At 66.3% G+C, this 25,570-nt stretch overlaps 5 protein-coding genes and 1 long non-coding RNA gene across 11 annotated transcripts; 3 read left to right on the forward strand and 3 right to left on the reverse strand.

Moving 5' to 3' along the window:
• Window positions 1–361: 361 nt before the first annotated feature.
• Window positions 362–3,887, reverse strand: CENPX (centromere protein X). 4 transcript variants are annotated; one of them, XM_045986558.1, is made up of 6 exons: window positions 3,758–3,869; window positions 2,551–2,742; window positions 1,509–1,560; window positions 1,147–1,293; window positions 968–1,056; window positions 362–879 (listed from the first exon to the last, which is right to left on the reverse strand). In XM_045986558.1, the coding sequence occupies exons 1-6, from the start codon at window positions 3,785–3,787 to the stop codon at window positions 865–867; spliced, it is 525 nt and encodes a 174-aa protein (XP_045842514.1). In that variant the 5' UTR covers window positions 3,788–3,869; the 3' UTR covers window positions 362–864. The 4 variants fall into 4 exon arrangements, with proteins under 4 accessions (XP_045842514.1, XP_045842515.1, XP_045842516.1 ...); XM_045986559.1 differs by having other exon boundaries at window positions 363–879; window positions 1,240–1,293; window positions 3,758–3,859; XM_045986560.1 differs by lacking the exon at window positions 2,551–2,742 and having other exon boundaries at window positions 363–879; window positions 3,758–3,887.
• Window positions 3,888–4,052: 165 nt separating this feature from the next.
• LRRC45 (leucine rich repeat containing 45) lies at window positions 4,053–11,185 on the forward strand. 2 transcript variants are annotated; one of them, XM_045985630.1, is made up of 17 exons: window positions 4,053–4,644; window positions 5,129–5,190; window positions 5,609–5,679; window positions 5,965–6,143; window positions 6,401–6,529; window positions 7,411–7,523; window positions 7,865–7,923; window positions 8,221–8,298; window positions 8,579–8,714; window positions 8,810–8,887; window positions 8,973–9,084; window positions 9,183–9,253; window positions 9,624–9,716; window positions 9,978–10,070; window positions 10,418–10,591; window positions 10,657–10,804; window positions 10,989–11,185. In XM_045985630.1, exons 1-17 carry the CDS (start codon window positions 4,425–4,427, stop codon window positions 11,183–11,185), a joined length of 2,013 nt encoding a protein of 670 aa, XP_045841586.1. In that variant the 5' UTR covers window positions 4,053–4,424. The 2 variants fall into 2 exon arrangements, with proteins under 2 accessions (XP_045841586.1, XP_045841587.1); XM_045985631.1 differs by having other exon boundaries at window positions 10,421–10,591.
• A 933-nt stretch (window positions 11,186–12,118) lies between these two features.
• On the forward strand, window positions 12,119–14,473 carry RAC3 (Rac family small GTPase 3). 2 transcript variants are annotated; one of them, XM_045985632.1, is made up of 6 exons: window positions 12,119–12,274; window positions 12,724–12,795; window positions 12,963–13,080; window positions 13,226–13,288; window positions 13,689–13,848; window positions 14,015–14,473. In XM_045985632.1, exons 1-6 carry the CDS (start codon window positions 12,240–12,242, stop codon window positions 14,143–14,145), a joined length of 579 nt encoding a protein of 192 aa, XP_045841588.1. In that variant the 5' UTR covers window positions 12,119–12,239; the 3' UTR covers window positions 14,146–14,473. The 2 variants fall into 2 exon arrangements, with proteins under 2 accessions (XP_045841588.1, XP_045841589.1); XM_045985633.1 differs by having other exon boundaries at window positions 13,689–13,852; window positions 14,015–14,075.
• A 1,871-nt stretch (window positions 14,474–16,344) lies between these two features.
• DCXR (dicarbonyl and L-xylulose reductase) lies at window positions 16,345–18,290 on the reverse strand. Its single transcript, XM_045985366.1, has 8 exons — window positions 18,177–18,290; window positions 17,987–18,084; window positions 17,307–17,461; window positions 17,171–17,213; window positions 16,994–17,093; window positions 16,846–16,910; window positions 16,627–16,744; window positions 16,345–16,523 (listed from the first exon to the last, which is right to left on the reverse strand). The coding sequence occupies exons 1-8, from the start codon at window positions 18,226–18,228 to the stop codon at window positions 16,420–16,422; spliced, it is 735 nt and encodes a 244-aa protein (XP_045841322.1). The 5' UTR covers window positions 18,229–18,290; the 3' UTR covers window positions 16,345–16,419.
• Window positions 18,291–21,250: 2,960 nt separating this feature from the next.
• On the forward strand, window positions 21,251–24,104 carry LOC123928849. Its single transcript, XR_006815830.1, has 3 exons — window positions 21,251–21,605; window positions 23,365–23,456; window positions 24,036–24,104. It is a non-coding gene; the product is annotated as an uncharacterized LOC123928849 (long non-coding RNA).
• On the reverse strand, window positions 21,792–24,005 carry LOC123928848 (carbonyl reductase [NADPH] 2-like). Its single transcript, XM_045983885.1, has 8 exons — window positions 23,831–24,005; window positions 23,261–23,358; window positions 22,998–23,152; window positions 22,861–22,903; window positions 22,674–22,773; window positions 22,485–22,549; window positions 22,069–22,186; window positions 21,792–21,956 (listed from the first exon to the last, which is right to left on the reverse strand). Exons 1-8 carry the CDS (start codon window positions 23,880–23,882, stop codon window positions 21,853–21,855), a joined length of 735 nt encoding a protein of 244 aa, XP_045839841.1. The 5' UTR covers window positions 23,883–24,005; the 3' UTR covers window positions 21,792–21,852.
• Window positions 24,105–25,570: the final 1,466 nt, after the last annotated feature.

The raw sequence follows: 25,570 nt of genomic DNA on the forward strand, positions 1-25,570 counted from the left end.
CGGGTGCTGTGGGGCGGAGAGGTCCCTGCACTTTCGGGGGCCACCATACCACCCGGACCGAGCTCCTGACTGATCTCCACCTGCAGGCCCTGCCCACAGCGACATTCCTGGCCCAGCGAGTGGCCTCACGGGCCCACTCACACACGCAGTCTGGGTTGGCCTGCCTCTGAGCCAGGCACCCCTTCCAGCCACGTGGACAGAGGCAGCCCAGGAGGCTTTGAAGCAACTTGACTTTGGGTGACGGCCACACAGAGGCGTGCCTGAGAACATGCCTTGTATCGATGGTTTATTGATAGCTCAGGGAGGCGTCTTTTTTTTTTTTTTTTAAGATTTTATTTATTTATTTGACAGAGTGATCACAAGTAGGCAGAGAGGCAGGCAGAGAGAGAGTGAGAGGGAAGCAGGCTCCCTGCCAACCAGAGAGCCCAATGCGGGACTAGATCCCAGGACCCTGAGATGATGACCCGAGCCGAAGGCAGCGGCCTAAACCACTGAGCCCCCCAGGCGCCCAGGGAGGCGTCTTCTGAGGGCATCAGACGGCTACACGGGCACATGGGAGCTTTGACGGCGGGGCGTTGGGCCCCCGCTGCTTCGTGGCACCTGCCTCTCTCACACCTGTGGGTGTAGGGGGCAGCCAGCCGCGCCCCCGGGTCCCCTCGGCGACCCCCCATCTCCTGTGTCCAGGCAGTCAGCAGTAGGTCACCAGGAGGCGTGGGACATTTGCCAGACCTCGCTCAGCCCTGGGGACTGGAGAGGGGGATCTGCAGCATCAACATCTTCTTCCCCGTCTGAAGCCAGAGGCCACAGAAACAGGCGTAGGGCCCCGTCTTAGCTCAGACAGCAGGCTGCGGTGGGGGTGCGGCCCTAGAAGTCCAGGAGCTGTGGGGAGAGCAGCGCTCAGAACCCGAGGGCCTCCAGCCCTGCTCCCGGGAGGGCGGGACGCAGGCTGGGACGCCGGGGCACCTACCAGCTGAGGCAGCACCTTCTCCAGCTGGGCCACGTCCACGAGAGCCAGGTCTTCCGCCTGGGCCTGCCGGACACTGCGGACGGCCGCTTCTGCCGCCGCATGGGAGGGCGGTGAGGGGGAGAGGCGGGAGGGGCCTGGCGGCTCAGGACCCCGAGCTCGCGGACGCGGAGCTTACGCACTGCTGGGAGGATGGCTCAGACGCGGGGGTGACCCCCCCCAAGAAAACACAAGGAGACCGTGTCGGGACTGGTCTGCTGGGAGCCCCGGCTCACCCACAACGAAGACTGTCAGCAGCTCCGCCATGAGCCGCAGCGCGTCCCCGCCCACTGCAAGGAGGAGGGGAGCGTGTTGTGGGACCTGCGGCCTGCCGTCCCCTGCGGCCCTGCCGTCCCCTGCTTTCCTCACTCCTGGCTTGCCGCCGCCTCACGCAGGTTGCCCTCTGCCGTCCCCGAGGCCTTGGCCCCCCCAGAGCTGCAGTGCAGGGTCCCGGGTGCCCGGCAGCTCCCTGGTGTGGCCCTGCCCGCCAGCTGGTGTCACGAACCTTTGGTCTTGCCGTCCGTGAAGTGCGCGTGTAGCAGCTTGTTCACCAGGTCCTGGGGGGTGGGGACGGGGGGGGGCAGAGGGGTCAGCGGCCCATCACCTCCCCACCCTGCCACAGACCCCCATGGGCACTAAGTTCAGATCCTGGAGAGGCCATCTCCTGGGGCGGGGGACCGGGCAGTGAGGACCCCCCGAAGCCTCCAGGAGCATCACAAGTCAGACCCAGGCGGGGAACAAGCGGGGACAGCCCGGGTGCCCACCCACTGCTCTCCGGGCTCCCGTCCTTGTAGTGCTCCCGTCTTGCACTCCCACCCCCGGGGCTGAGATGCTCTCCCCGAGTGGGCCCTTCGGCAGGTGTGTCTTCACCGGCAGCACAGCCCGGCTGGTGCCAGACCCTGCTCTAGGCACAGGTCAGCTCCCTCTGAGGCCCCTCCCTGGAATGTCCCCCATGCGGGCCTGGGATGGCCACTGTGGGGAGCTCAGAGCTGAGCAGAGGCTGGGCTCCTCCGGTGATAAGGCGCTCAGGGTGAACGCGGACAGACGGCGGGCAGAGCGGAGCAGACAAGGGTGGGGCCAAGCTCAGACTTTTCAAGGTGGGGGGCTGGAGCCCTAGAGGACAGCACCACTCTGCAGAGCTGGGGGGTGTGGCCGGAAGAGATTCTGGGGGCCAGGAGCTCCGCCTGGAACACGCTGAGTGAAGGACACGCATGACGTCCCCAAGCAGAGCGGCTGGGCAGGTGGCTGGAGCGGAGAACCTTCCAGAAGATCGAAGGATGGTGAGGACTTGGGGGGTGGACCAAGGGACGTTACAGAGAGCAGGGTCCAGCCAGAAGAGGCCGTCAATGAGGAGCCACAGCCCCAGTGGGGAGGCAGGAGGAGCCCAGAAATGATGTGTGGGGAAGGTGAGCTGGGGACTGGCCACGCTCCAGCTGTAGCCACCGGAGCCTTCGCTGCCTCACCCAGTGCAGCTCCAAGAGCAGAGCAGAGGGGCAGGGGAGGGGGTGGAGGCCACGGGGCCCAGGCTCAGGAGGGTAAGAACTTGCCATGGGGTCAGGCAGAGGCAGCCTCGCCCTCCCAGCAGAGACCGTGAGGGCCTGGTGCCACCTGCTGGTCCTGCTGCTGCCCGAGGAGGTGCTGGGGAAGGCCCCTGAGGCTCTGCGTCCCCCTGCCCCTGCACCCCGGGGAGGGTACGCCTCAGGGCCGCGGCGGCCCAGCACCAGCGGGTGTGGTGGTTCCTGAAACAGGCCAGTAAGTCCAGGCTGCGGAGGGCAGGACAGGCCCTGGGATGCAGTCAGCCTCTCCCTGCTGCCTGCAGGCCCTTGGGCTCCCCTCTGACCCTCCGCCCTCACCTGGGACAGCCCTGCTCAAGGGTAATGATCATCGCCCCAGCTCTGGCCAGAGTCCTTGGGGTGAGGACTTGGGGCTCTCCAGGTTGGCCGGTGCTCCCCTCTCCAGCAGTTACAACGGGGGGGATCCGTGCGACCACCGCTCTGCCAGGCCACCCTGGCCTCGGTGCCTTTTTTTCAGTCACTGACCGCTGGGCCAAGCCGGCCTCCCGGGGGGCAAAGCAGAGGCGCCTGAAGCACAAGGCGAGCCCCCGAGCCCCCGCCTCTCCCGAAGGCAGGAGTTCCCACCCGCACCGGCCGAGCAAGGCCCCCGGGCCTTCCTGGCTCACCCGCCTGCTGCCTGGCTCGGCGCCTCCCGCAGGGCCCCGTTTGGTCCGGCCGCCCGCAGGGCCGCGTCGCCCGCGCAGAGCGAACGGTGAGGCTCCGGAGCGGAAAGGCTTGAGTCTGACCTAGCCCTGCCTCAGTTTCCCCCCAGGAGCACCGTACTTGCCCCCACGTCCCGACCGGGTGACCCTGGGTCCGGGGCCCGCAGCGCGCGGTGTCCGGGAGGGCCCGTGCGGAGCGCCCCGCCCCCCAGGAAGGGACACAGAGCGGCCAGTTTCCGCCCCGCGCGGGCAGGACGCGAAGCCCAGGGCCCCGCGGGAGGCCGCAGGCCAAAGGGAAGCCGGAGAACGTGCGGGCAGCGGCCACCAGCCAGCCGCGGGCAGACACTCGCGCCGCGCCGACGGCCAGCCCCGGGGCCGCCCCGTCCGAGCGCACCCCGGCCCCCGCCGCCGGCTCGGCCTCGGGCGACTCGGGCGCAGAACCCCGCCCGCGGAGGACCGAGGGCGCGACTCCGGGAACAGGAGTCCCGCGTGGGCCCGGGTCGCGGCACCCCCGCCCCGCCGCCCCGCCGCCCTCTCACTTTCCGGAAGCCGCGGCCAGCTCCTTCCATGACAGTCGTCGGGGCGCGTCCTTCAGAGACCCGGGAGCCCCCCAGCCCGTCCGCCCTGAGCGCGCCCTCCGGAGCCCCGCCCCCGCTCCTCCAGCCAATCAGCCCGGAGCGCGCCTTCCGCGGCCCCGCCCCTCCGCCCTCCGCGGGCCCGCAGCGCGTACCCACCCCTTCGCCCCTATTGGTCCGCGGCGAGAAACGCGCGCTTTCCCCCTCCCACGCACCGCCCCACGCAAAGCCTCCTGGGAGTTGCAGTTTGCGCCCGCCCTTCCCGGCGCGCCTCGCTCTTCCTGGAGACTGAGGCTTCGCGGCGGCCGCGCGGACCCGGCGGGACAGTAGGGCCCGAAGCGCGTGGGCTGGGTTCCTGGGGTCCCGGCCCGCCGCGGGAGAGCCCGTCTGCGAGGGGCTGGCGGATGCCCCGCTCCCTGGTTCCCTGCGGGAGCGGCCCCCGCCCCCCGCCGTCATGGGGTCTCCCTCCCGGAGAACCAGTTCGGTTTGTCCCTCGGTGCGCGGCTGCTGAGCGCCTCGGGGCCCTCGTGCTCCACCCTGAGCTGCCCGGCGCCGTAGGCCCCCGCGGGAGAGGCCCTTAGGGAGGGGGCCTGGCAGCGCCCGCGGCGAGGCGCGTCCCTGCGAGCGCGCCATGGAGGAGTTCGGGCGCTGCTACAGCCGGCTGTGCCGGGAGAGCGGGGCCGAGCCCCAGGAGACGGTCCTGCAGAGAGTGCAGGAGCTGCCGCGCGGCCGGCTGGACCTGGCCACCCAGAGCCTGACGGTGGACACCTGCCGGGCCTTGGGCAAGCTGCTGCAGAAGGAGGCCCTGCTGACGGAGCTCATCCTGAGCGACTGCATGCTGAGCGAGGAAGGTGGGCCCTCGAGCCCCGGCGGGGCCAGCGGCCCTGGGGACCGAGAACCGCGGCTGGGCTGTGGCAGCCTGGCCTTGCCCTGGTTTGCGCGTGGCCCTCTTCCTTGGCAGCTCTGGCAGAGAGCTCTTCCTTCGCCCCAGACCTTGCCTTTGCGAGGTTTCTGCTCTTCCGCCGTAGGTGCCAGCAGTGGCGTCCCTGGCAGCAGGGCACAGCTTCTCTTTGTAACGGAGAAACCTTACCTTTCCCTGACTTAGCAGAGGCCTCGTGTGCCGGTGAGCGTGCGGCCGGTGGCCCGGCTCTGAGCCTAGCACAGACGGCAGACGTTTCAAAGCTGGCAGTGAGCAGGGCAACTCATTCCTGGCATGAATCCTGACCATTGGGGCCACTGGGACAGTCCTCTCTCTCCTGTCTGGGTTGCTGCTGCAAGCTGGAGCCCACAGGGAGGAGCTCAGGGACACAGATTGACAGCCCTGCCCCCTTACAGGGGCCACACTGCTGCTCCAGGGGCTGTGTGCCAACACCATTGTGCGGTTTCTAGATCTAAAGGTGAGCAGGTCTGCACTCGGGGGCGTACTGCCTGAGACCGGGAGTTGGGGTGCCGCGGGTGGGGGGAGATTGAGTGTCCCGGCAGTCTGAAAATCTGGATGGTGGCCAGAGACAGTGTCTCTAAGCACTGTTGGCACACGGGGCTCCACACGGATTTCTGATGGTCTTGATGGGGCGGGTGGCGATTGGAGGTCAGGAATGTGAGTTCCCGACTATTCACACGAACAGACAATGAACGGCACCAGGAGGCCCCCTACGGCCCGGGACAGCAGCACCTGAAAGGAGCTGCACCTGGTGCCAGGAGAGGTCCCCCTGGCCTCATCCGCTGCCTGACGGGGCCCTGTGGGGTGTGGACATGGCATTTAGAGCCCAGCCTGTGACGACAAGGAACTAACCAGCCTGCCTCTTCCTGCCCCAGGGCAATAACCTCCAAGCTGCAGGCACCGAGGCTCTGGGACTACTTCTCCGACAGAACAAGTCCATTCAGAGGTAAAGTGTGGTCTGGGCCCCTGCCCTCTCTGCCGGCCCCCAGCACCACCCACCCCCATGAGTGGTTCGGGGTCGGCTCAGGGCACACATTCTACAGCCTGAGAACGTCGTCTCCAGGCTGGAGGTCTGTGTCTCCCGTCCAGCAGTAGGGAGTTGGCAAGTATCAGTTACTCACATGGTTTCAGCCTTTCTGCCCGAGACCCTGAAGCCTGCACCGCCCCTCTGGTCCCTGTGACCGCAGGGTGCTCCTTGGGGCCACACAGCTCACGGCCACCTTTCCTGCAGCCTCACCCTCGAGTGGAACAACCTGGGCACATGGGAAGATGCCTTTGCCGCCTTCTGTGGGGCCCTGGCGGGCAACGGCACCCTCCGGCAGCTCGACCTCCGCAACAACCAGATCAGCCACAAGGGCGCGGAGGAGCTGGCCTTGGCCCTGACCTGTAACGCCAGCCTCCAGCAGCTGGGTGAGGCCGCCCTGCACTGGCCTTCTCTGCCAGGCCTGCGGTCTGGGGCCCTAGCCACTGCTCCCTCAGCCCTCCTGCTGCCGCTTTCCTTTGCTGCTGCATTTGTCCTCCGGAAGCAAGGGGGCAGGAGGGTGTTGTGGGGAGGTTCCCGGTGAGCAGGGCTCCTGCAGGGAGGACCCTCCCCCAAAGAAAGCATCCCAGGCTGGGCTGGCTCTGTCCAGGTGCGCTCCATCTGGTGACAGCAGGTTTCCCTCCAGACCTGCGCTGGAATAACATCGGCCTCCTGGGGGGCCGGGCCCTGGTGAACTCTCTGCCCCGCAACAGAGCCCTGTGGAGGCTGGAGCTGGCTGGGAATAACGTCCCAGGCGACGTCCTCAGAGCCGTGGGTACGCGCGCAGGGCCACCAGCCACTGCGGGAGGGGCGGCTCGGGGCTCAGGACCGGGACCTGTCCAGGCTTCGTGAGAGCCTAAACCAGACGCGGGAAGAAGAGGGAGAAGGGGGCAAGGGAGGCATACGGCGTGGCGAGCTCCGGAGCTCTGCCTTGCCCTGCTCTGAGCTCTCCTCCTGTGTGCACCTCCTCAGCCCCGCCAGGGGCCCCTGGCACAGACGAAGAAGCCGAGGCACCGTGGCTTGGGGCCTTGCCCCAGCGGCCATGCCCATGCCCTGGCTCCGTGGTCCCTTCCCCTCGGTGACCCCAACTCAGCCCGAAGCCCAGAACACCGTGTCGCCCACGTGGCTACTGTCCTGCTGGTAGTGCCAGCCCCCCCGGGGCCTGGGCTGGGACCGGAACCCTAACCCTAACCCTAACCCTACCCTGCTGGGCTGGCCCGGCCTGTGTCGTCATCCCTAACTTCTGCCAATGCCCTAGCTTTTGGCGGGTCCTCTCCAAATGCTGCCTGAATCTCTCCAGAACACGGGAGTTGAGCATGACATTCAGTTCTTAAAAGTCAAACAGTGGACTCTGACCTTGGGGATGGAGCCCAAATGCCCTAGGAAGACCCCCGTGTCTGGCAGCTGAGCAGTCTCCCCGGCTCTCCCCATGTGCGTGCCCCCCGGCACAGGTGCCTCCACGGCTCCCGGCCCCACCGTCACCCCCGTCCCTACCCCTACGGAAGCCCTCCCCTCCTGCGCGGGCTGACGCGCGGGGCGAGCCTGCAGAGGGGTCGCTCTCCGACGACGGGCTTCCAGGCCTGGCGCTGGGCTAACGGTTGGCCCCCCCGAGGGCTGGGCAGCCCCCTCGGTGGACCACTGGGCTCTTTCCCGTAGAGCAAGCCATGGACCACAACCGGGAGCGGCAGACCACTTCCCGAGAGAACCAGGCCCGCGCCCACGTGCTCAGCAAGGAGGTACGGCACCTCCAGGCGGAGAAGTCCAGGCAGGTGAGGACCGCACCGCTTCTGACCGCAGAGCCTCTCCAGCTGTGTGGACGTGGGGCCCGCCTCGGTTCCCCGCCGTGGCCGTCTTCCTCTGCGCCCGAGGGCTTCTCTGAGTGGCCAGTACGCAGGCCCGAGAGGCGGCCTTTTGATCTGACCTCTGGCCGGGGGTGGGGGTAGGGGTGGGCAGGTGGGCCTCCCTGTGTGGGAGCCCCGTCCCCCTCCCAGACAAGGCAAATGCTTTTCTGCTCTGCTGCTTTCTGCGGGTGTCTGCTCTCCGTCCTGCTCGGCCGGGGCGGTAAGCGGGCTCCAGGCCCTGACGGGGCTCTGGCTGGCTCTGTCCTCAGTTTCTGGACTTGATGGAGACGATCGATAAGCAGAGAAAAGAGATGGCCAGGAGCAGCAGGTGAGCGCGGCCCCAGGGTCACAGAGCTACAGCTCAGGGGGGCAGGGGCCTGAGGTTTCGGCCCTGACTCTGGCCTCGTGGGGTGACTGACCCTGAGCTTCGTCACCTGCCCGCCGACGAGAGGGTAGCATGTGCTTGCCCAGCACCCTGGCTGGAGGGTTGCGGCCGGCACTGAGAGCCTCCCCGGCTGCACCTGGAGCACGGTAGAAGCGGGAGGAGCGGCGGCTGGCACCCGAGCCCGGGGGGCCTGGCAGCGCTCTGAGGCGGGGGTTCTCAGGCCTTCCTTTCTGCTTACAGGGCATCGGCCGCATGTGTGGAGCAGCTTCAGGAAGCCCTGAACGAGAGACATTCCGTCATCAATGCCCTCAAGGCCAAGTAAGTGGGGCGGAGGCCAGGAGAGTGAGGGAGGGGTGGCTCCGGAACATTTTAGAGACCTGTCGGTGGGCAGAAAAGAGTGATACACACAGGAGCCCTAGACACCAGTGTACTGGTGGGAGGTGGGAGGTGGGAGACTGCCTGGTTGGTAATCCTGGAAGGCTTCCTGAAGGAGGTGAGCTCTAGCTGAGTTGACTAGTGGTTGGCAAGAATGAGAACAGGGGCACCTTTGCAAGGCTCCAGGTGCAGCTGGGTGGGGCTGGCTTTTGTCTCCTTGCAGGCTGCAGATGGCGGAGGCCGCCCGGGCTCTGTCGGAGCAGAAGGCCCGGAGCCTGGGGGAGCTCTTGGCTGCCGCAGAGCAGGAGCAGCAGAGCCTGGCGCAGAGGCAGGCGAAGGAGCACCGGCTAGAGCAGCAGGTGAGCAGGGAGGGGTAGGCCGGCACAGGGCGGGCGACTGGGCAGGCAATGTCTGCTGGGGTGAGCGGTGGTGACCGGTGCCCTGTCGCCCACAGGAGGCGGCGGAGCGGGAGTCTAAGCTCCTCAGAGACTTATCCGCTGCCAACGAGAAGAACCTGCTTCTGCGAAACCAGGTATGGGGGTGTGGGGCCAGGCCTCCCGGGAGGCGGGGGCAGGGGCCGGGGCCGCTGCTGCCCGTCCATGGTGCCGGCTCCCCAGGTGGACGAGCTGGAGCGGAAGGTGAGGTCTCAGCAGGAGCAGCTGTTCCTGGCCCGGCAGGAGCTGAGCAGCGCGACGACGGAGCTGAAGATGCGGGCCAGCCAGGCCGAGGGTGGGCACCTGCCCACAGCTGAGGGCCCAGAGAGGGGAGGACAGGGCGCGAGGGCCCCCTAGGGAGTCCCACCCATGCTCTCCTCCCTGGGCTTTCAGAGCGTCTGGAACTGGAGAAGAAACGGTCCCGACAGAGCTTGGAAGACTTGGAGCAGCTGCGGGCCAAGGAGGTGCTTGTTGACACCACCGGCCCCTGCTGCCGTCCAGGGTGGCATGGTGTCCCCCGTGCACAGCCCTGGCTGTGCTCCCCTGACAGCCTCGGGGTGCTGGCTGGTGGTTCTTTGCCCGCCCCAGCAGATGACAGACCCAGAAACTCCGACTAGCTTCTAGGAAGCGCGGGGCTGCCGCTGGCCGCCTGGGTGCGGCACGGGGCGTGGCACCGGGATGTCCTCCAGGCCTGCTTCCTGCAGAGTGAGAAGGAGCGGCCCCTGCAGGAAGAAAGTGTCCCCAGGACTCGCCTGTCACGGGTGGGGGTCCCATGAGGGGCCATAAGCTGGGGAGCTAGTCTTCCAGCCCTGTTCTGCCCCCGCACCTGGGCAGGTGGAACACATGACCCGTCACCTGGAAGAGAGTGAGAGGGCCATGCAGGAAAGGGTACAGAGGCTGGAGGCCTCGCGCCTATCTCTGGAGGAGGTGAGCATGTGCTGGCTGGGCGCCAGGCCCTGCCCTTCCCCGGGGCACCCCTTCCGTGGTCTCAGAACCCCATCAGGACCACCCACCAGGAGCCCTGAGGCCAGAGGGACTTAATGCAGTGGGACGTGGGGTCCCTCAGCCGTAGCAACCCTGCCTAGTGAGCGAGGCTCTCGGGAGGCTGGAGCAGGGGTACCCCCAGTACTCCCAGACGAGTCCCTGGCCAGGGCAGGACAGGCCAGTGGGTCACTGTGTGTGGTGCAGGAGCTGAGCCGGGTGAAGGCGGCAGCTCTCAGCGAGCGTGGCCAGGCTGAGGAGGAGCTCATCAAGGCCAAGAACCAAGTCCGTCTGGAGGAGGTGAGCCCACGGCCTGGCAAGCCTGGAGCCTGCTGCTTGCCGTGCCTGCCAGGGAACGAGGCGTGAGGGGCTGAAGTGCACAGGCCAGACCCAGATTTGTGGCTCAGTAGTGGGGGGTGAGGGACAGGCAGAACGGTGAGCCTGGGAGAAAGGGACTCCTGCAGCCTAGTCCAAGTGCAGCCTGTGCGGAGTACGCATCCGAGGCAGCTACCGTGCTGCGCGTGAAAGCTCCCTCTGGCCGAGCAGGGGGGATCCCTCCCACCCCGTGAGCCCAGGGCCACACGCAGGGAAGCAGCAGGCAGGCCTCGGCCGCCCCACCTTGCTCAGCAGCCCCCTGCCCCCAACAGCAGCAGCGCCTGGCTCACCTGGAGGAGAAGCTGCGGCAGCTGGCGCAGGCTCGGGACGAGGCTCAGAGCGCCTGCCTGCAGCAGAGGCAGACGGTGGCCGAGGCGCAGGCCCGGGCCGGCCAGCTGGGCCTGCAGGTAGAAGGCCTGCGGCGGCGCCTGGAGGAGCTGCAGCAGGTACGCGGGACTTGGAGGGACGCACCCCCTGGCTCCCAGCCCCCCCTCACCCCCATGTCCGGCAGGAACTGAGCACCAAGGACCAAGAGAAGGTGGCGGAGGTGAGCAGGGTCCGGGTGCAGCTGCAGGAGCAGAGCGGCCGCCTGCAGGCAGAGCGGGCGGCCCAGGAGGCGCTGAGAGAGAAGGTGGCCGCCCTGGAGCGCCGGCTGAAAGGTGAGCTGAGCTGGGCGGGGCCTGTCCTCCTGGGGGACCCGCCGGGCGGCCAGGCTGCGGCGCTGGGCAGTGTCCGCATCGCCGAGCCCCCCACCCAGGCGGCTCTGCCCACCTCCGGATGGCCTGGAGTCCAGGGCGGGCCCTGAGCCGGGCACCGCCCCCACCCGAGTTTCTTGTCCCGCAGTGATTGCAAGTGACCACCGGGAGGCGCTGCTGGACAGGGAGAGTGAGAACGCCTCTCTCCGGGAGAAACTGCGGCTCAAGGAGGCGGAGATCGCCCGGATCCGGGAGGAGGAGGTCCAGAGGGCCAACTTCCTGCAAAATGCTGTCCTGGCCTACGTGCAGGGGTCTCCTCTGCGGGCTATGAGCCCCCAGAAGTGAAGGGAGGCAGGAGCCTGGAGGGGAGGCAGGAGGGCAGCACCTCCCAGACGTCTGTGGGTCCCATCCCTGCCTGCGACTTTCTTGAAACAGCCTGGCAGGGCGTGTGCGGCTGAGATCCGGGGCTGGTGGGGTCCGTGAGTGGGGCCCGCTGCTCACCACCAGGATGCCCGGCTCGGCGAGCCCAGGGCTGCTGGCCACGACGTCTGGAGTGGGCATCCCCCCCGCCCCCGGGCGCTCCCCGAGTCCTCCCTCCAGTCCCCAGGAACATGAAGCACGCACGGGGGAACAAAACCCGAAAGAGCTGTCCCTGCTCCACGGCCGCCCCTTCTCGCCGGCCGGCAGCCCCCGAAACCTACTCACACAGGCCCCTTTCACAACTGACCTGCGCGGCCACTGCCCCGTCCGCTGGGTCTCTTGAAATACAGAACTTTTGCAATTTGTGATACGTTCTGGGCTGGTACCTTTTCCCACATTTGTGCGCCGAGGCCACAGGCACCCTCTGCCCCAGCCCCGGAAGGAAGACCCTCTGGGTGCATCTGGGTGGCCTTTCCCTACTGCCCACGGTGGTGGGGGGGGAGGGACAGGGCAGCGCTGGCACCTGCAGTCCCCTGGCCAGAGCGCGGGTGGGTCTCAGCCCCTCCGGCAGAGCCGGCCCTGGGCACGTCCTCCCCCGCAGGAGCCACCGCACACGGACCGCCCCACTCAGCCTGGTGGGGGCGGGAAGCTCCTGCCCGCGCTGCCCCTCCCCCCTCGGCGCGCGGCAGGGGTCCCGGGGTGCTGGGGAGCCCGCCCGGGCTTGGGGGACTGGCGGGGGGTCGCCGCGCCCCCACCGCTCGGCCGAGTTCTCCGGGAACCGCGAGGGCCGGCTTCGGGGCGGGCCCGCGCCCCCCGCGCCCCCCGCCGGCCGCGCTCGGCTGTCTCCGCGCCCGGCGCTCGGCGGCGCTCGGCTGTCTCCGGCCGCTCGGCTCGGCGCTCGGCTCGGGTCCGCGGCCGCTGCGGCGCGGGGCATTTCTCCGCAGCTCGGCTCGCGGCCGCGCCCGCCCGGCCCGCGCCCATGCAGGCCATCAAGTGCGTGGTGGTCGGCGACGGGTGAGTGCGCGGCGCGGGGGCCGCGGGGACCGGCCCGGGCTGAGCGCGCGGCTCCGGGGCGGCTACCGGCTCGGGCCCGGGCGGGGCGGCCCTCACCAACCCCCTCCCGCCGACGCCCTTACCGCGCGCGCCCCGGGGCCGGGCTGGAGCGGGAGGGCGCGCCGGGGCGGGGTCCCGGCTGGCCGCCGCGCGCGGGCCTGCACCCCCGGCCCACCTGATGCTGCCCCGGGGCCGCCGCCCGGCCTCCGGGTGGGTGGGGCCAGGCCTCTCACCTGGACTGAGCCCCGCGCCGGTCCCACCCTCCCGGGGTGCCGGGGGCGCCTCGGGGCCGGCTCGCCCGCCCTACCCGCTGGAGGTCGCCGCCTGCGGTTCGGGGGAGGGGGCGGCCCTTGCCGGGCAGAGGGCTGGCGGCCCGGCCGGAGCAACGTGGGCTCGCCCTGTGTCCGCAGCGCCGTGGGGAAGACCTGCCTGCTCATCAGCTACACGACCAACGCCTTCCCGGGAGAGTACATCCCCACCGTGTGAGCGCTGGGGGCGGGTCGGCGGCCGACGGCGCGGGGCTCCCCTGGGCGGCCGCGTTGGCGGGGGGGGGGGGGGGGGGGGGGGCGCGCCAGGGTGCGGCCAAAGCTCGGGTCCGGGCAGCCTGCGAGCCCTGGACCTGGGCTGACCATCGTGCTCTGCCCGGCAGTTTTGACAACTACTCCGCCAATGTGATGGTGGACGGGAAGCCGGTCAACCTGGGGCTATGGGACACTGCCGGGCAGGAGGACTACGACCGGCTGAGGCCACTGTCCTATCCCCAAACTGTAGGTGACAACAGGGCCGGCCGCAGGAGCTGGGTGGCTGGGGCGGGGCCCTGGAGGGCCTCCTGTGTGAGTGTGAGCACAGGAGCAGGGGCCATTTGGAGTCCTTGACCGCCCCCACCCGCGCCCCCTCTCCCTTTCTCCCAAGGATGTCTTCCTGATCTGTTTCTCCCTGGTGAGCCCGGCGTCCTTTGAGAATGTCCGCGCCAAGGTAGGGCACTGCGGTGGAGGGCTTGTCTGTGGGAGAGCAGCCGGTCCCGAGGGCTTTCCCTGGCGGGGCGGGGCCTCTTGCCCGAAGACCTCAGGTTACTTGTCCTTTGGAGGCAGAGGAGACCCCTGTTTTGCTTGGGTCTGAAGGTGACCGGGGGGAGTGACAGGGGCAGAGGTGGGGTAGGGTGGCAGGGAGAGCTGATAGGCCCTTCAAACCTGCAGGTAGTGTTTTTGTCCTTGGTCATTTCCCCACCAAGCCCACGGCCGCTTCCTGAAGCAGGAAGGGTTCAGTGTGGGTCCAGGGACTGAGAGGAAGGCACCCTGGGAGCCATGGCCTCCTGCGGGCACGGCTGGGGGGGGGAAGCCCCCAGGAGTCGGGGTCAGAGCGTCTGTCCCCACAGTGGTACCCCGAAGTGCGGCACCACTGCCCCCACACGCCCATCCTCCTGGTGGGCACCAAGCTGGACCTCCGTGACGACAAGGACACCATCGAGCGTCTGCGGGACAAGAAGCTGGCACCGATCACCTACCCCCAGGGCCTGGCCATGGCCCGTGAGATCGGTGAGTGGGCACTGTGGGGCCCTCGGCTGGGGCGGGAGAGAAGGGGCGGAGGCAGGCTCCGGAGGGCCCCCACCATGCCGGCCCCGGCCGCGCTGCCCCCCTCCCTCGCTGTGCGCCCCGCGCTGACTCCCCTCCTCAGTATCCCCCCCACCCCGGCTGCCCTCAGGCTCTGTCAAGTACCTGGAGTGCTCAGCCCTCACTCAGCGGGGCCTGAAGACCGTGTTTGACGAGGCCATCAGGGCTGTGCTCTGCCCGCCGCCTGTGAAAAAGCCGGGGAAGAAGTGCACCGTCTTCTAGAGGGTCTTCTGGAGGCTGCTTCCGGAGGGGCAGCCCCGGCCGCCGCGGCTTGCTGTCGTGTTGACCTGTCTGGTGTCCTTGAGTCTGCTGTGGGGGAGGGGTGTGGGTGGGGAGAGGGAAGAAGCATGGGGGCGAGGCCGCTGCTCCTGGGGACAGGGCTGGGGCAGTGGGGTCCCATCTGCTCTGTCCCCTCTCTCTGGGGTCGCAGTTCCAGCTGTACCTGGACCCCACGGGGACTGGAAGGGAGCAGGGTCTCCCTCAGGCTGCAGGGGCGGGTCCAGGGCAGCCCCAGGATGGGCTTCCTGATGGGGGGAGGTGGGGGGGTGGGTCCTGTTGGCGCACCCCAGGAGTGGGTGGCCCTTACTTCTTTTGTACAATAAACGTTCTCCACCATCTCCTGCCTGTCTGGGTACCCGTCTCTCTGGCCCGGTAACCTCCCCCATAGGGAGTGGAGGCGTGAACTTGACCCTACATGCTGGGCAGCAGAGAGAGACCTTGCTCAGCCGTGTCGGTCCCCAAACGACGGGACCCAGGCCAAAGCGGGTGAAGGGCACGTAGCCCCTTTGGGGTGAAGGAAGCTCCTGTTGTCCTGACCTGAGGCCTCCGGGCAGCCGGCTCCCGGGTGTGGTGAGAGGACAGACAGCCTGCGGTCGGGGCCTACCGACTGGCGGGACCGTGCTGGCAGCCGCCTCCCCCTCCCCGGCTTCCCGCCAGCCACGGGCTGGAAGAGAAGCATCAGCAGGAAAGGCAGCCGGGGTAGCGAGAAGGGAGAGAAGAGGAGAGGAGGGAGCAGCGAGGGGCCAGTGCGCCATTGCTGAAGCCAGAGACGGTGGGAGGTGAGGCTGTGGCAGCCTGGGAGGGCCCCGTGGCCCAGGAGCTCGGCCTTGACCCCTGCGGCCCCAGGGCGCGCTCCAGGCAGACCCAGGATTAGAAAGCCCTGCTCCCAACAACAGGCCCCGGCCGACTGACGCGCCAGCTGCGAGATTTTGGGGAATGTGCTAGCCAGTTGTTCAAGAGCCTTTATTAACTGTGTAAACTTGGGGCGCCTGGGTGCTCAGTGGCTTAGCCTCTGCCTTCTGCTCAGGTCACGATCCCAGGGTCCTGGGATCGAGCCCCACATCAGGCTCTCTGCTCAGCAGGGAGTCTGCTCCCCGCCCCACTCTCTGCCTGCCCTGCCTCTCTGCCTACTTGTGGTTTCCGTCTGCAAATAAATACATTAAAAAAACAAAAAACAGATAGTCCAAACGCCCCTATTGTTCTTGTACACAGGGCTATCACCTGTGTTTGGGGTTATCTACGCCCAGTGTGCCCGGTGTGTCTGCTGGCGAGGCTGCCACACAAAGGTTGGGGGGCTCGGGGCCCCTGGGCAGCTCAGGCGGTTCATCTTCTGACTCGGTGGCTCAGGTCGTGACCTCGAGCCCTGCGCCCAGCCCTGTGCCGTGAGCTCCACGCTCAGCAGGAAGTCTGAGGTTCTCTCTCTCCCTCCCCCATCCCTGCTTTCACGCTCTGTCTCTCAAAAAATAAATAACTCTCAAAAAAAAAAAAAAGGTGGGAGACCGTGCATCTCTCCCCAACTCTGCCCTCGATGGCATCAAGCGTGGGAGTCTTTAGGCTGTGGGACAGGCGAGTTCCGCCACAGGACTTGATTGTAGACTTAAAGCAACACACAAATGCAGATTAAACTCACAGGTGGCGTGTCTCATGCACTTGGTGCTTTGTGAAGAACTCGAGAAGGTGAGAGAATGTTCTTCCCGTCTTTGAAAACTCTCACCTGATTCAGCAAAGAAGCTTTCAGCTCACTGGCAGGTCAGCGGAGCTCCAACGCCCACCTCTCTCGGCTCCCTTTCCGCTAACTCCTTACCTTCCACGAGTACCAACGCACCCTGCCGTCAGGGTTGCGCCCACAGGGCTGGTTGGTAAGAACTCCGCGGCTTCTACCCCGAAGGCCTCTGGACAGGGCCGAAGGCCATTCCTGGTCAAATGCGTCACCATGCTTAGGAGCTGGCCTGGAAGGTCCCACCTCCCAGGCCCTGCCAGGGACTCGGCGGGATCTGAAAATCTTGGGCATGGGAGCCGGCCTGCCGCCTGGCCTGGGGTCTAAGCTGAATGGCACCTGCCTACCCGGGACTCATTCCCACACACGGCACTGGGCTCTGCATCTCTGGCTGCTTGCCAGCAGCCTAGAAATCAGTGACAGGCTGGGCAGAATCATGTTTATTGGACAGATGGGGAGACAGCAGTGGCCTCAGCGTGGAGCTGGGGCGTGTCTGAGGCTCAGGAAGCCAGGAAGCCCCCGTCCACCGGCACAGCGGAACCCGTGGTCATGCCGCTCCGGTCACTCAGCAGGAAAAGGATGACGTCCACCACATTCTCCACCTCTGCGGGCAGAGTGGAAGTCAGGGCATAACCAACGGAGGCTGCCCTTCATCCTTCCCTCCCAGGCCTCATCCAGGCAGGTACGGGGGCTCCTGCCTGACTCACCAGCAAACTTGCCAAGTGGGATTCGATCCAGCATGGTCTTGGCCTTCTGGGGGTCGCTCCAATTGGCCTGGCCCATGGGGGTCATCACCACCGTGGGGTTCACCGCGTTTACGCGGATCTACACCAGGACAGGCAGGAGGTCAGCAAGGCAGGCTAGGTGCCCAGGGCCGGGGGGCGGGGGGACATCTGGGTGACGGGAGGCATCCCAGCAGGGCTCACCTTGTGTGGCCCGAGCTCCAGGGCCATCGCCTTGGTCAGCATGTCCATGGCGCCCTTGGTGGAGCCTGTAACGAAAGGCGTGCCTTGAGCCTGAGCTGGCTGCAGGCTTGGGGGTCACCGGGATCGGGGTGCAGCCGGGCTCACTCACAGTAGACGCTGTGGTTAGTTATCGCACGCTGTGAGGCCTGGCTTGAGATGTTCACGATGGACCCCGGGGCTCCCCTAGCTATTAAGCCCCTGGCCACGATCTGGAATTGCAGAGGGAGCATGAGGTAGAGTTGACCGGTCACCCACCGTTCCCACTCCTGCCCTGAAGGCAGCTCACCTGGGACACTTGGATGACGGCCCGTAGGTTCACGTTGAAGGACCTGGAAGCGGGTGGAGAGACCCTGGTCAGGGGCTAGAGCTGCTGCTGCAGGGGCAACCCTTGCCCTAGGGTTCCTCCACCCTGGCCGGCTCACGTGTCGCACGCCTCCTTGGTGACCTCCAGGAAGGGCTGCAGCAGCGCCACGCCAGCGTTGTTCACCAGCAGGTCCACAGGCCCCAGGCTGCCCAGTGCCCGCTCTGTGGCCTCCCAGTCACCCAGGTCCACACACACGGGTTCCACCCCGGGGCACTGTGTATGGCGTGGGGGACACAGCTACCAGAGGCTCCATGCCCAAGGAGGGGCACAGCTGGGCCTCTGCCACACGAGAACTTTCAGACAGACATGGGGAGGGATTAGCGGTCCCAGAGGGTCCAGCCCCCTCTTGGGGTTCAGAACCCCAGGCTGCTGAAGGAGGCGACAGAGGAGCAAACTCGGCCCCTGCGCCCGGGGCACTGCAGGGCTTAGGGACCTGGAGGCTGGCCCCGCCTCTGGCCAGTCCATTTCCTGCACCCCGGTGGCTCAGGCGCCCGGTCTGCAAAGCCTGAGAAAAAAGCCTGAGAAATGGCAAAGCAGCCACTCCGGCCTCCTGCCAAGCCCAGCGGGTGTCGCCGTTCTTCCGGACGCCGGGTGGCCAATGGAGGCCGAGCGCCCCGGGAGGGCTTGCGGAGGGTCCCCGGTCAGCCCCGGCGCCAGGCGCCTGCGCGTCCGGGTCCAACTTCCCGCCGCCCCGCCCGCCTCCCGCGGCCCGCTGGGCGGGGACTGGGCGGCGCTTACCTCGCGGACGAGGCTGTCCAGGTCGGCCCGGGTCCGGCTCACGGCCACCACCCGCACACCCGCCGCGTGCAGCGCCTGGACAGTGGCGCGCCCGATGCCTGCGGGGAGCGTGGCTCAGCGTGGCGCACCCCCCGCCCCGCGCCCCGGCCGCCCGCCGCGCCCCTCAACCCCGGCCGCCCCGCAGGTCTACCTTTGCCCGCCCCCGTGACGAGCGCCCGGCGGCCCGCGAGCCCCTGCTCCATGGTTAGCGCGCGGTCCCAGCGCCCGGCGGCGGCGACTCCGCAGGGGGCGGGCGGGGCGGGGCGGGGCGCGGGGCGGCCAATCACGGGCCTGCGTCCGGGCCGGGGGCGGGGACATCAACATACCCCTCCCCCACCAGCCGGGAGACTGGGGAAGGGAGTGGGCGCGGCAGGGGCGGCGGGTCGGGCCGCGAGCCTTTCCCGGGCCGGGCGGGCTACAGGGACGCGGACGTGGTGGTCGCTGCCGGGAAGAACTGCGGCGACTTGCGAAGTGGAGAGCGCGGAGCTGGCGCTTCTCGTTTGGTTCCTGCCAATAAGTTGGGTGGGAAGGGTCGCACGCCTCCTCCCCACCCCCGGCCGGGAGCGGCTCGGAGGGCTCCCCGGGAGTGCCCGAGCGAGAGTTTGCACAACTAAGCCTGAAGACGCCAATGCCAACAAGATCCACGTTAACCTTGAAGGGACCCCAAAGTCATCCAGGACCCCCCACCTGCCACCACCAGCACTCACCAAAACTTGGGCCGGAGAAGAAGAGCTAGATTGGGGTCATCGAGGTGCACGGGGGCCAGCAAGGGCAAGCATTGCTTCTAGAGCTTTGGGGTCACTCACAGATACGTCTGAGCCCACATGCATACAGACACTTGTAAGATGCATACCTGGGCACTGTCTCCCCCATAAAAGCTGATTCGTTTACCGGGTTATGGCAAAAAAGCTAGAACTGCCTGGAGAACCTTCTATCGCCCAAAGTGGGGTGGTTGCAGGTGTTGTGCCCGAGTTTTCACGTCCGAGAGACCACCAAGGAGCCAACAGCGATGCAATCCCACGAGGGTTTATCTGACGAGCTGAAGCTTGGGCCCAGGTATACCCCACACAGCGGAGAAGGGACTTGGACCCTGAATCAGATTACAGTCCGAGTTGTTAAAGGCAGAGTAGGGGTGGACTCGGCGGTGGGTGAGGACAAAGGGGGTTATGGATGATGTAAGTCTCTAAGGAATTTTGGAAGCCGGTCTCCAAGACCTTGAGGGGCTAACTGTTGTCTGGGGAAAAGGTTATTCATTACCAATAATAAAAATCTTCTTGTGAGACACTTTAGATGTACAGCAGTGGGTCATATGCTTGGGAATGATCGCTGAACTATCTTGGAGGTTTAGAGAGAAAGTTTCACGTTTCTATCCAGTGTCCTTGTTAGTGAGATTTAGGTTAGGAGAAATGTAACTTTATTTAGGGCTTGAGGAACTGAGTTATTTGCCTCTGGAAATTGTGCTATTGTTAAGATGGCTTCTTTGTTGTAAGTCTCTAGGACATTGGTAAACCGAGGGAGACTCCTGTCTTGCAGGATTGTGATCTCTACAAGTTACCTATTTGCTTTTCCCCCAGGGCAGCCAGGGGTGGCCGAGGAATGGCACACATACTACCCGCGGGTGGGGAGGGGGTGCAAGGTGCCAGCCTCCGCTTTGCCAAGATGGCTGTACTTATGTCAGGGCTAGACTCAAGGTGGGTACAGCCTTGTTTTTCTTGGCCTCCACAGCAGGGCCTCTGGGTCACTGAGGCTTTGGGCCCGAGTGGACAGGTTGGAGGAGAGGGTAGTGGGGCAGCCCGCGGCACAGATCTGAGAAGCGCCCAGAGAATGGCCAAGTGAGTCCTCCCCGCCAAGCCCTGAGGTCCTCACCCTGGTGCCCCGCAAACCCTGACCTCCCCGCCAGAGGCCAAGGGAAGAGTGGCCCCATCTGAAAGTCCTTCCTGAGAGGCACATCTGTTTAGATCCCTTCTGTGGCTTTCCTTTGCCCCCCGGAACACTGTCTAAATCCTCTAACCTGCCCGGTGACCGTCAGTGGGCCGACTCGGGCACCAGCCTTGCTGTGGGAGGTAGCAGGTGGGCTGGAAATGCCCTCAGCTCTCCCTACCCCCACTCTCAGCCCCGTGGGACCGTTGCCTGCGGGACCCCACCCAGCCCCTCCTCCCTTGCACCCTTGCTCAGGGTTGGAGACTTTTCCAGTCCAGCTGAGTGACCCCTGAGGCCTCATCATCCCCCAAGTGTTTGGTGGGGACTAAAAGGTCCCCCACTGATGGGTCCGTGATTCAAGGAGCAAGACTGATACAAAGCAAAGGTCAAACAAAGCTTTATTTCACACCAAGCATTGAGAATCGAACTGACCGGTCAGGGCCGTCTCTTACGAAGAGGCGACCTCTCTCTGCCTTACAGACTAGCTTTGAAGGGCAAAGGGCATGTGGTTAGGCCTGGCCACACACAGGTGGCCAGTGAAATTGTGACACACAGAGAAAGCTGCACAGTCATGCTAGGTCACACATAGGGACCAATTGAATTACAATTTACCCTAGTAGATATTTGAACCAGCCTATCACCTTGGTCAGAATTGGCGCCCAAAAGGCGGGACCCACACTCCTTGGCAGCTAGGGAGACAGTATGCGCCCCCACTGATTGGATGTCTCCACCTGGCCTGACCCACCCTTGTATTTGGGCTTTGTTACCTGGCACTGGTTTCCCTGGCTTGCTTTTAAGTAAGTCCCCTGGGGGGTGGGGGTGGGTAGGGTCAGTTTAAGTTTTACTGCATAAACAACAAAATATCTGTTTGACCCAAGATGGAATTACTCTGGCTAAATAGTCCCTTACAGGGACTTGACTCTGGTGAGCGTAGGGGAACCCGGCAGGGTGTGCAGAGCTCCTTGCCTGGACTTGGGCGGGAGACAGAAGGCAGGACAGCAGCTGCGGACCCTTGCCCAGCTCAGGCCTCCTTCGAAGGAGGAGTCTTGCGAGGGGATGTGGGCCTGGAAGTGGAGCTGGATTCCCTTGGGCTGGATAAACTCGGCTGGTCCAGCACCCCGCCCCCACCCCAGCCGGCCTGAGAGCTCAGTACCACCTCCCCGAGGGAGGGTCTACATCTGGCCCAGATCCCCGACCCGTGACCTCTCCGACCCGCGGTGGTCGCGGTGGTCGCAGCTGCGGAGCGGGGCTGAAGGGCGGGCCAGAGCCTCCCCGGGAGGGAAGGGGCTGTAGGCTGCCCTCTGGACTCTGGCCTCGCCCAGGGCCGATTGGGTGTTTGGGGGACGGGCCTGGACAGCAAGAATCTCCTCTGTGTGAGCAAGTCGCTGCCCTTCGGCCGCAAGGCAGGGCCAGCGGGGGAGTCCGGCTGGCTCTAGGATGTGCCCCCTCACTTCACGGAAGGTGAGGTGTGCGCCCTCCACCCCTGATCCTCCCCGCCCCAGCCTCGCGGCTGCCCTTCCGAAACCCCGGCGCGCACTGGATCCAGGAGAGTGGCCTCCGTTTATTAAGGCAAATCCAGCCAGCACAGCGGAGGACACAGTGCGGGGGCGACCGCGGCGGGATTCCAGGCAGCGCGGGTGCGGAGGGGGAGCGTGGCCAGGTGCGGAGCCTGGACGCCAGACGGTCAGGTGGGGCGGGCGGGGTGAGGGGGCCTCGGGCGTGGGGGCGTGGCCGGGGTGTGGGCGGGGCGGGCATCGGGTGTGGGGCGGGGCCTCGGGCGTGGGGGCGGGGCGGGGCGGGGCGGGGCGGGGCGGGGCGGGGCGGGGCCGGGCCGGGCCGGGCCGGGCCGGGCCGGGCCGGGCCGGGCCGGGCCGGGCCGGGCCGGGCGGGAGAGCGGCCGCCGCGCGCTAGGAGGCCAGGTACCCGGCGTCCACGAGGATGCCCGAGCCGCTGGTGGAGGCGCTGCGGTCGCTGAGCAGGAAGAGGATGCTGTTGACCACGTCCTCCATCTCTGCGGGGAGCGGCGGGGGGCAGTGGGGGCAGGCGGGGTCAGCGCGGCGCGCCCGGGTAGCCCGGGCCGCCCCCGCCGCGCCGCGCCGGTCGCTCCCCGCAGCCCCGCTGACCCGCAAACTTCCGCAGCGGGTGCCGCTCCTTCAGCTTCCGGGCAAAGTCGGGGTCCGTCAGGACTTTCTGGCTCATGGCCGTCGGCACCACCGTGGGGTTCACAGAGTTTACCCGGATCTAGCCCCGGGGGGGGGGGGGGGTCGAAGCGGGCCTCAGCAGGTAGATGAGCCCCGCCCCCACAGCCCCTGGGCACCGCCCCCACACCTGCAGAGCTCGCTCTGCGTTCAGTCCATCGCTGACCCCACCGCCCAGAGCCTTGCGTAGTCCTCTCCCATGCCCTCTGCTGCCCATTGCCATCGCCGCCCCAAAGTCCTGCTCCCCACACCTACCTGGTGCCTATGCTCCCCAGCACCTACCAAGTCCCGACCTTCGTGACCCCCACCCCTGTTCCCCAGGTCCCCCCTCCCATGCCCACCTTGTATGGCCCCAGTTCTGCAGCCATGACTTTGGTGAGTGCAGTCATTGCGCCCTTGGTGGAGCCTGTGGAGGGCAGACAGCCCTGAGGACCGATTAGGGATTCCACCTCCTTTGCACAGAGGCTAAGCCCCAGAGCCCAGCGTCTCCTGCATGGAAAGGGGGGTACCGGCTGGGCAGAGGGACTCACTGTAGACAGCTAGGTTGGGGAAGGAGACGTGGGCCACCATGCTGGACACGTTGACTATGGAACCAGGCACTCCTCGCTGGATCATGCCCCGGGCCACGATCTAGAAGCCGGGAAAGAGGCAGCCTGACCCCAGGACACTCCCACCTGGGCCTTGTCATTGCTGGGCCTTGTCCTCCCTCTGGCTCACCTGGGACACCTGGACCACCGAGCGCAGGTTCACACTGAAGGTCCTGGGGCAGGGCAGAGAGTCAGATGGTCCATGGCCACATCTGCCCCACATCCCCAGGAGCGCCTCCCCAGTCCACCTGCTCTCCTACTCCCCACCTGTCGAAGACGTCTTTGGTGACCTCCAGGAAGGGCTGCTTCAGCAGCATGGCAGCGTTGTTCACCAGCAGGTCCACGGGGCCCACGTTACCCAGTGCCAGCTCCGTGGCCTCCCAGTCACCCAGGTCCACACACACGGTCTCTATCCCAGGGCACTGTGGAGAGGCATTGGTCAGCGATCAAGGAGGTAGACCAGCAGGCTCCTGAGGCACCCGGAGGGCGTGGGGGGCAGGCTCGGGCCACGGCGGGGGTGCGTGCCTCACCTGCTCGGAGAGGCTCACCAGGTCTGTGTTGGTGCGGCTCACGGCGATCACTGCGGCGCCCAGCGCGTGCAGGGCCTTCACGGTGTCTCTCCCGATCCCTGCAGGGGTGCACTGGTGAGGAGATGGCCCAGGACATCTGGGTCAAGCCTGAGGACCGAGGCTGCAGCCCCCTCTGCTCGGGAAAGGGAGTGAGAAGGTGCTGGGCAGAGAATGGGCACCAGGGGGAAGTGGTACCAGTTCTGAGGCGGAGGCTCGGCCCGCCAGGCTCCGGCTGAGGGAGGCCCCGGAGGAGCTCCTGCCCACCAGACCTAGGGAAGAGGCCGTGGCTGGATCTCTGAGCTTGAGGGCCACCATCTAGGGGCAGGGGTCTTGCCTTCTTACCCCAGGGCAACCTGCCGGGCTCAGGTCCAGGGGCTGTTGGGGCTGCGGCGAGGGGATGACTGCTGGCGGGTTGGTCCGTGACAGGCATGGGGGGACTCAGACCCCAACACAAACCTGGGAGGCTTCACGCCCCACCTTCCTCTCCAGCTTGGCCCCTCGGGCCCCCTTACCCGCCCTGCTCACACCCACCTTTCCCTGCCCCGGTCACCAGGGCCCGCCGGCCGCTGAAGCTCAGCTGCATGGTGCTGACCCTGAGTCTCTGTCCAGTGGGAGAGGAGGGCGTGGAGGTTTTAAAGGCCCCGGGGCGGGCCGTTCTGGGGGTGTCGAGGAAGGGAGGCTGGGGGCACGGGGCAGGGGCGGGGCATCACGGCAGCTTCTGTTTCCTTGTTCACAGGGATCTGCTGCCCTCCTGACACACAACCCGAAGGTGCCGGCCAAAAGCCCCACCCTGACTTTTGAAAAAGGAAATAAAGGGCGCCTGGGTGGCTCAGTGGATTAAGCCGCTGCCTTCGGCTCAGGTCGTGATCTCGGGTCCTGGGATCGAGCCCCACATCGGGCTCTCTGCTCCGCAGGGAGCCTGCTTCCTCCTCTCTCTCTGCCTGCCTCTCTGCCTACTTGTGATCTCTCTGTCAATTAAATAAATAAAATCTTAAAAAAAAAAAAAAAAGAAAAAGAAAAAGGAAATAAAAATAAACCGTGGACCAGGGGCATGCCCTTCTCGGCCGGCTGGGGGAAGATGGCCCAGAGCTGACCCCTGTGAGCCCTGGCCCGGCGTCCCTGCATAGTAGCGCAGGAGCACTGGGCTTGGGGCTGGTCTCCCGCCCTGCTGACCCTACCCCACCGTGGCCCCAGTCTGGGGGCCACTGACGCTCCAGAGTCTTCCTCACGCACCCCTGGCCAGCCTAGGACTCCTGCCCCTCAGGCCTCCGAGCACAGTGCTCAGCCCTGTGCTAAGGTGTGGCCGCCCTGAGGTGCCCCCTCTTCCCTCCCAGGTGTGGCTCTGGGAGTTGGGGGTGGTCCGCTCCTTCCCCAGCTGTCTTTCTTCTGTTCCCCTCCTTCCCCCTTTTAGAATTTCATCTCAGCACAAATTGGCAGACTCTTCCCGGTGCCAAAGGACTTGCTGTGGGCTTCTCCTTCGTGCACGGATCCCCGTGGAGAGGCAGCCAAAGGGCGAGGGGGAAGCAGGCTCCCCGCTGAGCAGAGAACCTGATGCAGGGCTCGACTCCAGGACCCTGGGATCATGACCTGAGCCGAAGGCAGAGGCTTAACCCACTGAGCCACCCAGGTGCCCCGATCCCCGTGGATTCTGATGGCCATTCTACTTCTGGGGCTGAGTCCAAGGGCCTGTCCCAAGCGCCTTCCAGTCCTGTGCCATAGGCCTGTGTGACCCTGACACACAGGCAGGCCCTTGCCGCCTCTCCCTCACCCCTCCCTCACCCAGGAGCGGTCCCAGGAAGGGAGGCTGCTGTCCTAAAGCGCATCCGGCCTCTCAGACCTCCTCTGCTCCCGGGGCCCAGGTTGGCTCGCCCTCTGGCACACGTCCTTGTCCTTGACCTTGTCAGTCATCAAGGAGTCCAGGGGAGGAAATCATTGCCCAGGGCATGACACAGCACACACAGTCTGGCTTTCTTCCCAGCCGCTGGTTAGAAATCCTTTCCGCGGTTGGAGCAGTGCCTGGGAAGCACGTTTGTGCGGCGCAGGGGTGAGCCCTCGTCTACAGTGGGACCCACAGGTCTCATCCAGGATCCCCAGGATGGAGCATGCGGACTCCGCCCCTCCCAGAGCCCTGGCCTGCAGGGCGGCCCCCAGCCCCCCGCCTGCCCTTGCCTCATCTGCTCCCAGAAGGTCTTCTGGGAATGTTCCCCAAACACCCGCAGGTTCAAAGCACCTCCCTGCTTCTGTTAACACCCCCAATCAGAGCCCCACACC

This window comes from Meles meles, chromosome 18, assembly GCF_922984935.1.
Source record: "Meles meles chromosome 18, mMelMel3.1 paternal haplotype, whole genome shotgun sequence".
Classification (NCBI taxonomy): Eukaryota; Metazoa; Chordata; class Mammalia; order Carnivora; family Mustelidae; genus Meles; species Meles meles.

Bases quoted from the DNA above. Each gene is read 5' to 3' on its own strand.
- LOC123928848 (XM_045983885.1), bottom strand. From the start codon at position 23,882: ATGCAGCTGAGCTTCAGCGGCCGGCGGGCCCTGGTGACCGGGGCAGGG. The intron at 22,904-22,997 runs GTGGGGAGTAGG...GCCCTGCCCCAG, and splicing joins ACCAAAGACGTCTTCGACAG to GACCTTCAGTGTGAACCTGC. The intron at 22,550-22,673 runs GTGAGTCCCTCT...TGCCCTCCACAG, and splicing joins CCCCAACCTAGCTGTCTACA to GCTCCACCAAGGGCGCAATG.
- CENPX (XM_045986558.1), bottom strand. From the start codon at position 3,787: ATGGAAGGAGCTGGCCGCGGCTTCCGGAAA. The intron at 1,561-2,550 runs GCAAGTTCTTAC...CCCACCCCCCAG, and splicing joins TGCCTCTGCCTGACCCCATG to GACCTGGTGAACAAGCTGCT. The intron at 1,294-1,508 runs GTTCGTGACACC...TCCTCCTTGCAG, and splicing joins CACGGACGGCAAGACCAAAG to TGGGCGGGGACGCGCTGCGG.
- DCXR (XM_045985366.1), bottom strand. From the start codon at position 18,228: ATGGAGCAGGGGCTCGCGGGCCGCCGGGCGCTCGTCACGGGGGCGGGC. The intron at 17,462-17,986 runs GTAAGCGCCGCC...CGCCATACACAG, and splicing joins TGGACAGCCTCGTCCGCGAG to TGCCCCGGGGTGGAACCCGT. The intron at 17,094-17,170 runs GTGAGCTGCCTT...CTGCAATTCCAG, and splicing joins CCGTCATCCAAGTGTCCCAG to ATCGTGGCCAGGGGCTTAAT.
- LRRC45 (XM_045985630.1), top strand. From the start codon at position 4,425: ATGGAGGAGTTCGGGCGCTGCTACAGCCGGCTGTGCCGGGAGAGCGGG. The intron at 6,144-6,400 runs GTGAGGCCGCCC...GTTTCCCTCCAG, and splicing joins CGCCAGCCTCCAGCAGCTGG to ACCTGCGCTGGAATAACATC. The intron at 7,524-7,864 runs GTGAGGACCGCA...CTCTGTCCTCAG, and splicing joins AGGCGGAGAAGTCCAGGCAG to TTTCTGGACTTGATGGAGAC.
- RAC3 (XM_045985632.1), top strand. From the start codon at position 12,240: ATGCAGGCCATCAAGTGCGTGGTGGTCGGCGACGG. The intron at 12,275-12,723 runs GTGAGTGCGCGG...CTGTGTCCGCAG, and splicing joins TGCGTGGTGGTCGGCGACGG to CGCCGTGGGGAAGACCTGCC. The intron at 13,289-13,688 runs GTAGGGCACTGC...CTGTCCCCACAG, and splicing joins TTGAGAATGTCCGCGCCAAG to TGGTACCCCGAAGTGCGGCA.